Here is a 12,255-nt window from a genome sequence, read left to right on the forward strand (position 1 = left end):
AACTAGGGTTTTAAAATGCTACACACATTCATAGTGAGTCTGAAACAAAACAGGATCAATAGGTTTCTATAAATATTACTAAAAACTACGATCCTTATTAAATGCATAGAATTACTAAATACATAATTAATTTTAAATAATATTCTATTTCCCAAAGTGTTAGGAAAGTTAAGCAGATTTTATTATATTAATACTCATGATTGATGAAAGAATTATGGGGAAGTTTCAGTGAAAAATTAACATTGTGACACAGACACTTGTGAGTTTTTCTTAATGACATCTTTTAAGTGAGGTAATTGTGTTTCAAGTGTTTTAAGTGTATGTGTGTTCACAAGTAATCACATGCCCGTTTATTTATGAGAGAATTCTAAAAATCTTTCCTCGGTGTTAGTAATAATCTACAGGTAACAAAGTACCTATGGCTCTCAAAAAAAAAAAACCAGTTTCATTAAGATATAATTCACATGCCATATAATTCACCCATTTTTTTGTCAGTGTTTTTAGTATATTCATAGAGGTGTGTGACCATCACAGTGCATTTTAGAACAATTTCATCTTCCCCCCCAACAAAAGAAACCTCATATGTAGTCAGTCCCCATTCCCTCCCTCCCACAGCCCTGAGCAATCACTAATCTGCTTTCTATCTCTGTAAACGTACCTATTCTGGACAGTTCATAGAAATGGAATCACCCAAGATGTGGTCTTTTGTAACTGATTTCTTAGAAATGTTCTCAAGGGTCATCCAGTCTCATAAACACGTGTCAGTACTTTATTTCTTTTTATGGCTAATAGTGTACCACTGTGTCCTCTGGCTTTCAAACAGTTACTCTAGCATTTGTCCTAAAACCCCTCAGTCCTTTAGTGGTAACTTTTTTGGGAAGCATTGTACACTATTAATCTATTTTCAGTAATTTTGTACCTATTTGTAATTCATAGTTTTGTTTGAGATGGGGGGGTATGATTTTTGACACTTACTTGCCATAATATTCATTCTTGTAGGATTTGATATAGATACTCCAGATGATTTTGGCAGGACCTGTCTCCATGCAGCTGCAGCTGGAGGGTATGTTAACAAAATTTTTACCTTTTTAAAGAAAAGGGTAGCTGGTCATGGCAGTTTTCCTTTTATCTTGTTTCTCTCTATAACATAACAGAAGTGGTTCGGGAGAAGAAAGTTCAAAAATTGCTTTTTTCATCTTCTCCCAGCTAAGTAGTAAGTTGTGAATCGGGGTGACAGGACAAACCTATACCAGGGAACACTGCTTTCCCTGAGAAAGCCGGTCCTGGGTGAGTGAAGACCTGTCCTCAGATGAGAGCATCCGGGCGGTGGGAGTGCTCTGGGGAGGACTCGTGCTCTTTGAGAAGGTGTTTGAGGCTTCGAGTCCGAATCTGAGGGAAAACTGTTGGTGGTCTATTCATATCTGGCCTCTACTCAGGACTGATATGCAGGAAGAGGAAAATTTGAGATTGAAAGATTTTGGACTAAATTTTAAATATTACTTATTAGAAGAAACTAGGCAGTTGGTTTGAATGAACAGCAAATTTCATTTAAAACTCTTGGTCTCTGAAGCATGCTTTTGACCATTGAGATCCGAAATCTGTGATAAGCCGTTTAATTCATGATGACTTATCAGAAGGACATTTGCAAGAATTTATTCCCGTAATAATTCCTTAAAAATTCCCGGCAGTTTCAGAGGGCAGGTTTAGGCCAGTCTCCGTTGAAGAGATGGATTGTGAAAGTGTGGCCAGGTCCTCCTGTCTTCCAAGGTCACTGAAGAACCATCCAGTTAAAACGCAACTCCCTTGTCACCCGCCCGCAGAGCGAGGGACAGCAAAGAGCATGCACATCTGGTCACTTGGCAGTTAGAGTTTTCACTGTAACGTAGGATGTTAGTGTTCAGGATCATACAGTGAAATTACAGAAACACCTTCGTGTGTGCCGTGCCCTCTGAAGTTCTAACTACAGGTACACCTGAGTGAGCAGCTGTAGTGTAGACGGGGGATGGGGAAGGCTGGCCTGGGCGTCATCTGTATTTTCAGGCTTGTTTGAGGTTTTTTTTTCCCCAGTCCATTTTAATTTAATTCAGTATTAAAAATCACTGACATTTAAACCATTCAGTTTTAAGCATGTTGTTTGAAGTTTGATTTTAAAGGTTCCTAAAACCTCTTCAGGAACTTTTACAAATGTGAACTTCTTTTTAAACGGTGAAAACGTGACTCCTTTGTTAACTTCCTTCCACGTGCTAATGTAACTTAAAATCAAAGATAAGATGAATTTTAGTGCTCTTGTTCCTTTCTTTTCAACCCCTTTAATGTGGTTTGGTTCCTGTACAGTGAACTACACATATTTTAGATGTACAGTTTGATGAATTTCGATACAAGTATCCACCAATGAAACCACCACCACAATCAAGATAATAGTGTTTTTATTCTTTATAAAATAAAAATCAGTGTTTCATTCACTTTACTCTCGTTTGAAAATATGCATTATGCTTATTTGAACCTCCCACTTTCATTATAAAATTACTGACAATCATGTCTTCTAACTATTTTTCCTGGATAGGAATTTGGAGTGCCTCAACCTTCTGCTGAATACTGGTGCAGACTTCAACAAAAAGGACAAATTTGGGAGGTAGGGCGTGATCCAGTTCCTCTGTAGAGCCTAAATAACGCTATTTACTTAATGACTTAATTGACTTCTGAGAGTTAATTGAATAATTCTGTGTCCTTTGCATTGTGATGACGAGTTGTTGAGAGGCCCAAATAAGTCATAACTTCTAAAAACTCATTCTCACCCAGTCTTCTTCCAGCTGGGCCCCTGCCACAGCCCCAGGCACCAGCCCCAGCTTGACCTTGTGAGCACTTCTGCACCTCCTAATCCACCCCGCCCCCAATCCGGCCGTGACAGTGCAGAGCCCGTGGTGCCTGTGCTCCCGCAGAAGACTCACAAGGCTGGGGACTCTCGCACTTCCCCATTCCCTCAGGTCCTTCTTTGTCAGAGATGCTGCTGCCTGAGTCTGGTTCCAGAGCACTAGGGAGAGGGTGGGGGCAGGTTCCAGATTTCTGTGTGCTTCCTTCTCCTGTCTCTAACTCCCCGCGCACCCTGACAGGGAGTGCAGGGAGCACTGTGGATGGCGGGGCCCCTCTGTAGTCACTCAGCCTGTCCTCATGCTCAGGGTTCAGCCCAGGCCTCACTGGGACTGGCATCTGTGATGGCAGGACTGAACGCCACCGGTGTCTGCTGAGCACCTGGCATGGGGACCGACCCAGAGTCTGGTAGAGCCACTCAGGGAAGGCACTGAAGGCAGTGTGAGTTGGTTTGAAAAATGGAGGTGAGCACGCTGTAGTGTGTGCAGAGTTTGAATCAAATGTTGTACACATGAGACTTATGTGATGTCATAAACCAGTATTACCGCCATAAAAAAAGAAAATGAAAAATAGAGGTGGCAATGTGAGCAAAACTTTATGTGACCGGAGTTTGAGAACTATCAGAGCATGTGACAAGAAAGTGTGTGGTGTGTCAGGGTGAGGCGTGGGGGTGCAGACGTCACTAGTTACGTGCGGTCAGGAATCGGAAGCGCGTGTGGAAGAGAAGAAGCGCCGTCTGACCCCTCAGTGCTTTGAGCAACACGCTGCCCTCGTAAGCCTGCTCGTCCAAGGAACAGATGACCCACAAAATCCAAAATCCCTTTGTTTGATTTTGGAATGCAGTATTTTTACAGCTAATTTATTTTTGTAAGCATATTCTAATCCAGCTTCTATTAATTAATTTGTAGTACTTGAACACAGGGCTTCTGAAGCCATTCTGTGTTTAGAAGCTTGAGAGTGAGGGCTAATGCATTTTCAAAAATACTATTGCTATACTCTGCTGTTATCCAATGAAGCAAAATAGTGCTGTACTGTCATTTCACCAGGCAGATGTTTTAGAAAAAAATTATACCATGAAAACTCTAGACTTAAGTCTACCTTCGCTTTTCTGTTGTCTTCTTCAATGAATAGTCATGGAATCATCACAGTTTTGTAATCTAAAGGCAAAAAAACTCCTAAATTTAGTAACATTGTTTCATTTCGGTAACTGGGAAGAAATCAGCTACAGATATTCAGTCTTGAGAAATTAAAACAGTCCTCTAAGTCTTCTGCATGGTGAACAGTCTTCAGAACGATGTGTTTTCTGTGTGGGAAGTCTGACGTTACCAGGGAGCTCTGCCATAGAGTTGATGTAACAGCATCGTTTCTAATGCTGCTTTTTCTTTCCCTTTGTTCCTCTCCTGAGACCAGACAGAAGCTGCTGCCTCTGTATATGACACATTTTTATCAGTATAGGTAGGGGAAGCTTTGTTAAAAGACAGTGTTCAGGTTTCGGAGCAGAACATGAAGGGTGTCTATCATTCACTCAGACGACTGAAATTGTTACCGCCTGGGCCCCAGGAAGGAATTAATTGTGTTTCTGTCTTATTTTGTGTTCTTAGAGGCTCCCTGCCATCTTCGTTTCCCCTCCTAGCTTTCTGTCCAGCCCTTGAAAGTCTCAGTACGAGGCAGAAGGCAATCCCAGGCTTGCTGTGAATGCAGTATTTGTTGACTGGGTAGATCAGCTCTGCTCTTGTTTCCTAGTCTACGTCCCTGACTTTTTTTTTTTTTTTTTTTTTTTTGTATTAACTTGGGCATGAAAGGTCTCCGCTGCACTATGCTGCTGCCAACTGCAATTACCAGTGCCTGTTTGCTCTTGTGGGGTCGGGAGCAAGCGTGAATGACCTTGATGAAAGAGGATGCACGCCCCTGCACTACGCGGCCACGTCAGACACAGACGGCAAGTGAGTGTCCCGTGAGGAGGGTGGGGGAGTATCATTTCTGGAGACCAGCGGCTTCCAAATGGATGCAATTTTCATAGCAATTTTATGTTTCTTTTTTGTATTGTCTTTCCCTGAGTCTCTACTGTGGAAAGTAAGTTGGTTTCATAAACTCTCCTAAACATGGTTATCACTACCTATTTCTACTCAGCAGCCTGCCTTAGGAACTCATCAGGTAGAAGACAGATTGTGGTCCCTTCTCGTCCTCCCGGGAAAAGCACATCTCTGTCACCTCCGTGCTTTCACCCTCCGACTTGTCAGAGGCGGCAGTCCTGAGAGTATCACAGGGGAAGGGAGAGCGATACAGGGATGGGGCCGTCAGAAGATTGGGCAGAGGCGGGATACCAGTGTCCTTCAGAGACGGAGAGTTCGTATTTCCAAGGGATGCTAGTAAATTGGTATCCAAATAAGGGGTAATTGAACTGGCAGAATCCAGCACATAGTTGGTACGCAGTATGGCTGAAATAAGCAAATTAGGTAATAGAGTAAGTAAATGTTGGCCAAGAATGAATAAAAACAAAAGAGTGAGAAATTTTTAAATTCTCTCATAATTAATATTTTACCCGGAGTTGATCAGACCCATTGATGGTACTTTACTGTGCATTGCCCTCTCGGAAGAAAACGATCTCCGTGGAGACAGAGCAGAGAGCTTCAGCGTCTGGGCCAGTGAGGAGCACAAGGGCCCGCAGGAAAAGCAGATGATGGTTTCTGGGGAATGATAGTAGAAAACAGAACTCAAGGAGGCTGCATTTAGCCTAGAACTATTTCTTTGGTTTTTAATTTTACTTTTTTACCCTCAAAATAAAAAGCATAATTTGATGGTACTGTTCACCAATATTAATTTATTATAAGTTCTATAACTCATTTCAAATCCATTTCTGTAAGTAACACTGTTATGTTGGATTTATGACTGAAATCCTCATCTTGAGATTGCTGATAAAATGTACTGTCAGCCCTTGGAATCTGCTGGTTTCGTATCTGCAGATTTGGAGGGCCGGCTGTGTTACTGCAGGGTTCTGTCCTTGTACTGCACTGTTTTTTATAAGGGACTCGGAGGTCTGCAGTCTTTGGTACCCATGGGCTCTCAAATATCCCCCTTGCATACTGAGGGATGACTGTTTTCTGTTTAGAGAAATGTATCACTTTATACAATTTCATATACACCAGAATACTTAGATATAGATAGATTTTGGGAGAAGTTAAATTATTTGAAGTATGTTTTTGGATAGTAGAGGTTTAAAGAAAATCTGTAATAAAGACTTTGTGAATTGGAAAACATTTTGTAAACTTGGGTAAGTAGATTGTCCTCTGATTTATAAATTTCATAATTTTAGGATTTGATTTATAGGTTTTCTTAAAATAGGCTATACCTAAAATGACTACTACCAACAGATAGTCCGTTACCACTTTTCCGAGACATTTGGGTGTTGCTCAGCAAGGTCTCCATAAACCCCACCGAGGTCATATGCACACACATGCACAAAGAAATCTCCCCGTGTCCTCCTGCCTTAGATAATTACATGAAACCTGAATTCTTAACGCTAAACAAAAGAATATCAATGTGCAACCCATAATGTTTGAGTCTGCAGTTTTATTTTAAGCCAGTCTACTTTTTCTTTAGAAGTATACATAGTACGAAAGTGAATTAAATTATTCGTTTTCTTATGTAATATAAACTGTTTTGAGCAGTAGACTAGAGATACTTTTTTAAATACTTATTAGTTCTCAGTATCTGCACAGGCAGCCTGGTGTACAAGGAAGAACATGGCTTTGAGATCCAAAAGACCCAGTTTAAATCTCGGGGTCCTCACATTATACGCCTTTGAGCCTGAGCAGGTAATTGTTAAGCAAAAGCTTCTTTATCTGTAAAATTAGAATGAAACCTACTTTTTAGACTGGCGGGAGGTGGTGGACTGAGATCATGGGTATAAAAGAATCTAGCACTATTTCTTGGAACCTCTTTCTTATCTTTAAAGTGTCAGAATCCCAGAGGTCTTGTCTAATGCCATCACTTATTGACTCAATGATTGGTTCCCTAGGAAACTTCTGGAAGCTGGAAGCCACCATAACCATTGTAGGATACCAAAGGCATCCTTTCAGTACGTGATTGAGGACTAAATAGTAGAATTAAAGAGTCGGTTTATTTTTGTAAACTCCAAGGGTTTAATTCCCAGGTATAGCTTGGATAATAAGAGAATCTGGAATAATTAAGTCATACTTCTGCCAAAGCAAGACTGAAATATTTTCTAAAAGAAGAAACAGATTCCCCATAGCTTCAAAGGGCTGTTACCCAGTGATGTGTGTTGGTTTGTTTTTTATTTATTTGTGGTGGTTTTGTTTTTTGGGTTATTTTTTTAATGACTGATAATGTCCTGTCAGCATCCCCAGGGAAAGTTGCATTCTTTTTGGAGTGTTTGACATTCTGCCATTGGTTTCCTGCTGTTCATAAGTAATTACAGCTCTCCTCTGCCTTGTGTCCCTCTGTCCTTATTTTTGGTAAATATAGGAAAAATACATGAAATCTTTCCTGACTCATTCTGCTCATCCTGCTAGTCTCCCATCATCCTGGTGCCTCGTTCTCTGTAGACAGTCATGACTCAGCAGTCAAGTATATGGTTGCTAACCCAAGAGAAATGTATCAAATGTATGAAATAAATTTCCTTTTTGCCTTTTGAAGAGAAGAGGGCTGGCTTTGAGCACGACAGAGACTCTGCCCCATTTCTGTGTGGTGTGTAGCAGAAGGGAAGGCTGGGGTGGGTTTTCCTGGTTCTGTATGAGGAAGAAGTCCTCCTGGTGGTGCCTTCTCTTCTGCAATAATCACCATTAACGTGTGTATTTCGACACGTGTGTAACTCACCCTGTGTCCCTCCCAGTGTAATCGGAGGCACAGGCCTGGTTTGTGTCTGTCTGCAGCCTTCTCCGTGTTCACATAGTCGTATATAAATGTGTCCATGAATGTAGAGATGTGTTCCACTGAGATGCACTTTTATGGAGATGGTTGGCATTCTTCACAAAAAATGCATTATTTTGACTTCCAGTAGCATTGTTATTTTCCTGTTTTTAACTTCATATAACTGGAATCATACAGTTTTTTGTTTAGAACTTTTATAGTCCTTAGATTTATTCCTAAGTACTGGATATTTTTGGCAGTAAGCCAGAATAAATGTCTTAATTTCATTGTGAAATCGCAAAATACATTTGATGTTCATATACGACTTTTTGTTAAGCATCCTTGTTAAACCCGTCTTGTGTATGTGTGTAAGACACCTTTGGGTTTGATAGCAGCTCTGCCACTTGTGGTGGGACCTTGGGCAGGTCACTTAACCTCTGTGCACACTTCCATTTATGAACTGGGAATAGCAGTCTGACTTCACTCCCGTGGCTGAATGAGGTACAGGATATCTGAATTGTTTAGAACAACACTTGGCATGTTGTAAGCAGAGTTAGGAGGGCCTCCGGTGACCATGGTCCTTCCCCAGGGCACTGACCGGTCATGGGACACATGGGTCTGAGTCGGTCTGCACTTGCACCAGAGAAGGTGGTCACAGTTCCTGGGTGGTAGGGGAAGAGGAGAGGTTTAAGTAGTGTGAAAGTCACCCTGATTTAAATTATGGGTCTAATTGGTTTGGGGATACTTAATTTGTTTAACAAATGAAGAAAACCAAATATTTAACAGTAAGTATGGTTTATCACTCAGATATTTAGCAATACATACTCCTCTAGATTTTTGCCTATGTAGTTTGTTTTAGGGGGAGGAGAGAGATTATAGAGAGATTATCTTTGTTTCTTAATTTTCCGAGATTTATAAAAATGAGCATTTGTGAACTGACAATGAAAAGGAAAAAAAAAAACTGGATTGACTCTGCCCCCTCCACCGTATTTGCATATTAAAACTGAAGTCCAGATTTTCAAGATGAAGCAATTTTGTGATTCAGTATTTTACGTGCACCCCTCTCACTCCCTAACCGCTGGGCTGGAGCATCTGGTCGCATGGAAAGACCACTAGATGAACAGAAGGCCTGAGGTCCTGTCCTTGCTTTACCGTATTCCAGCCAGAAGATTGTGAGCAAGTCATTTAATTTCCTGAACCTCAGTGATTTTTTTTTTTCATTTGTTAAAGATAATGCTCACAAAGTCGTTAGGAGAATTCATATTGCTTAGCAAGATCCAAAAGGGGTGCCTGTAGAAGTAATTCTGTAATGTAAATCAGCTCTCAGTCTTTGCCTTGTTACAGGAGACCAGTCATCTAGTAATGTGAATGTGAACGGTTAAATTATTTTAGACCGTCTGATGCTGTGTCCTTGTGGCTGGTCACTGCACATAGCGCTTTGCGGCTTGCTCTCCCACTTCAGAAAGTAAACATGAACTTACCTAGCTTGTTTTGCTTTCCTTAAATAAATCGTTTTTTCAGTACTCATGTATCAGCAAATTATCTTAAAATAGTTTGTTCCACTGATAGAATCTGTCTTGCATTCCAGCCTCAGTAAGGAGAGCTGTTTCTGTTTTATCGTTCACATCAAGGGAAGTTGTTTAAGATAAAAAGATAAGCCCTTGGCTGAACTGTTTGTGGCTGTGAGGCAGAGAGCCTGTCCTCCCAGCCAAGCCCAAGGGAACATTGACCTTGGAGCCGGGCACCTAGGACGCTGTATACAAACAGGCTCCATACACTGCTGCACACTTCTGAAGTGCCCTTTGAGCTAGTCTGGGGACACTGGAAACACCAGTCTTGTTCCTTTAGAGTCACATTTGAGTGGTGGTGTTTTATCATGGTGGCACCCAGTTCATCATGTTTGCCTATGTCTTCTTCTAGGAGGTTTGTAGTATCTTGTCTTACATTTAAGTCTTTAAGCCATTTTGAGTTTTATTTTTGTGTGTGGTGTGAGGGAGTGGTTTAACGTCACTGATTTCCATGCGGCTGCCCAGCTTTCCCAACACCACTTGCTGGAGAGACTGTCTTTTCTCCATTGTATATCTTGCCTCCTTTGTTGAAGACAGTTTATCATGTTTAACTAATGATTTTAGCTTTGTATAAATATCAAAATCCTGCTCAAAAGGGTGAACATTTGCTACCACTGAGGATATCATAATAAATGTGGATTCTATAAGTAATTCCTAGGAGATCTAAAGGATCTTAAACCAGGTCAGCATTAAAGAAATAAGGGTTGGCACTGAAGAGTGGTCCTCATATATGTGATGGAATTACTAAGAGATCATCAGTGCTCTGAGTTCTTCCACTTGTTTTTATGTAACTTGCGTATGCATCTGGAAACTCGACAAGGAGCATTTGATTATGGATTCCCCCGCCCCTCCCCCACCCAGTAGTAGAGTTTGTGTTCAGTTAGATGTATTGCAGCATTAGAGAATTATCACTGAATAATCGTGGACTTGGAATGTGAACATGATGGCTTTCAGATTATTTAGTTGAATTCCTACCCCCGTCTATCAGATGAATAAACAGAAACCATTTCACCATAAACATGGAAGGATTTGCCTAAGATCACTGGTATCAGACTAACTCTAGAGATAAATCTTTTAATTTCTAATTCAATACTTTTTTTTGCTACAGTAACAATGAAGTTTGTCAAAATTATAACAAATTGTGAACCTTGTTGACCTTTTACAATGTGGAAGCGTGTCTCCCACGGAAGGCTCTGTCTTGTTCCCTGCACACCTCTGCGCACTGTCCACACACTCTGTCCTCTGCTTCACAAGCATTGCATCTGACCTTGGCTTCCTGAGATTTCTGCCTCCTTCCTTGAGCTTCCTAATGAGATCCCATACTTCCTATGTGTTCTAGGTGGATTGGATGCTCCCCCGACCAGGAGGGCAATCCTGTCAAACATTGTCTCAGTGCAGTAGGTGGTGTCAGAGAGTGACCCGGCCCACAACAGCCTTCGGGTGGGCTGAGCTGCTCATGGACCTGGAGGGGTCCACTTGAAATAAAGAAGATTCTCTCCTGCGCATTTCCCCTGTTTGTTTATGATAACTTACTGTCAGTGTTATTTAAATGGCAAACTTACGTAGTATGGCTATATTTATGATTTTTTACATTACTCACGTGTAAGAAAATGACCAGTCTTTAGTTTGTCTCTGTTGTCATCATTGGTTAAAATGCAGGATTTAGAATTCTAAGTATGTGTTGCTGTAATAGGTGCCTGGAATACTTACTAAGAAACGACGCAAATCCAGGGATCCGGGACAAGCAGGGGTACAATGCAGTCCACTACTCAGCCGCGTACGGCCACCGCCTGTGTCTTCAGCTGGTGAGGCTGTCGGGTTCCTACGGGGGGTGGCGGGGGGTGCCAGGAGGGGGTTCTGTGCTGACTGTAGGAAAGTGAGAACAAGTGAAGCAGGAAACAGATGCCATTGCTTTTCAACTTGTTTAGAATCCCCGTACCTCCTAAATTCGTATGTGCCTCATTAAGTTTTCTCTCATTCCCTTTTTCACAAGGAGAGGAGAGAGGAGAAGGTGAGCTCCCTGGGGAGCACTGCTGGGTCCTTCCCTTAGAGGCCCTGTGCCCACGCAACATCACCTCCCTGGCCGCTTTATGTTCTCCAGAAGGGTCTGAAGAGCTGTAACTTTGCCGTGTGGGAGACATAAACATCCCTGTGAGGGGAAGGGTCCCCCTGTGTATTTGGAGCCCTGAAAGGCCACATCTTTTAGCAGTCTCTCCTGACAAGGGAGACCCGTCTTCTGCCAAGGAACTTTTTATTTCAGTTGTGGTCTCATTCTTGAAAATACACCATTCACCCCACTTTGCCAAACCAAAGGAAAGTAAAAGACATGTTCAGTCAGTCTCAAGTGTGTAGCAGATACTTCAAGTTGGAGATTTCTTCATTTTGACTTAATTATATTAACATTGTGTCCCTTCAAGGGGAAATAAAACTCAAGGAGAGTGGGTATAAAAGCTAGAAAAAGGAGGTTGACATAGTCAATATAGCATTTAGAATCCTGCTACAGAAATAAGGTTAGATTATTGTGATATCTTGAGACTAAAATCTTAGGCCCACGTATATAGATTTGTGGTCTATTATATTGTATGATTGTTTATTTGAAAGACTTAATTTTTGGAGGCAAAGGAGGCAGAAGTTGAGAAGAGTTTAACAAGGCTCTGTAACTAGAGACATGCAGTTAACATTTCTCCCTTTACTGTGCACGAACACTTCCTCATCTAAATTTTTTTTTAATTTTATTTCAGATTGCAAGTGAAACTCCTCTAGACGTAGTAAGTATTAGTCAGTGTGCCCCCACAGTTCAGGGTATTGTCATTACTTACTTGCTCTCCCTGGAGCTGAAGCCTTCTTTACACATGCCTGGGGACAAGGTAGTGACGGGGAGGGAGGTTCTGACCTGGTGGTCGCGAAATCGCGTCCCCCGCAGACTGAGTTTATAGCCCTCCCTCAGAGC

At 41.6% G+C, this 12,255-nt stretch overlaps 1 protein-coding gene across 10 annotated transcripts in view; it reads left to right on the top strand.

Moving 5' to 3' along the window:
• Positions 1-12,255, top strand: part of ANKRD28 (ankyrin repeat domain 28) — a 221,600-nt gene that overhangs the window by 191,619 nt on the left and 17,726 nt on the right. For all 10 annotated transcript variants that reach the window (XR_012509591.1, XM_074371999.1, XM_074372009.1 and 7 more), the window contains 5 exons: positions 1,000-1,063; positions 2,564-2,632; positions 4,671-4,811; positions 10,999-11,110; positions 12,047-12,073. Coding sequence is in view for 9 of the 10 variants with exons in the window: in XM_074371999.1 (XP_074228100.1) it covers positions 1,000-1,063; positions 2,564-2,632; positions 4,671-4,811; positions 10,999-11,110; positions 12,047-12,073 (413 nt within the window). In the remaining variant the exon portion in view is untranslated. The remainder of the gene's footprint in view (positions 1-999; positions 1,064-2,563; positions 2,633-4,670; positions 4,812-10,998; positions 11,111-12,046; positions 12,074-12,255) is intronic.

This window comes from Camelus bactrianus, chromosome 1, assembly GCF_048773025.1.
Source record: "Camelus bactrianus isolate YW-2024 breed Bactrian camel chromosome 1, ASM4877302v1, whole genome shotgun sequence".
In the NCBI taxonomy this organism is placed as follows: Eukaryota; Metazoa; Chordata; class Mammalia; order Artiodactyla; family Camelidae; genus Camelus; species Camelus bactrianus.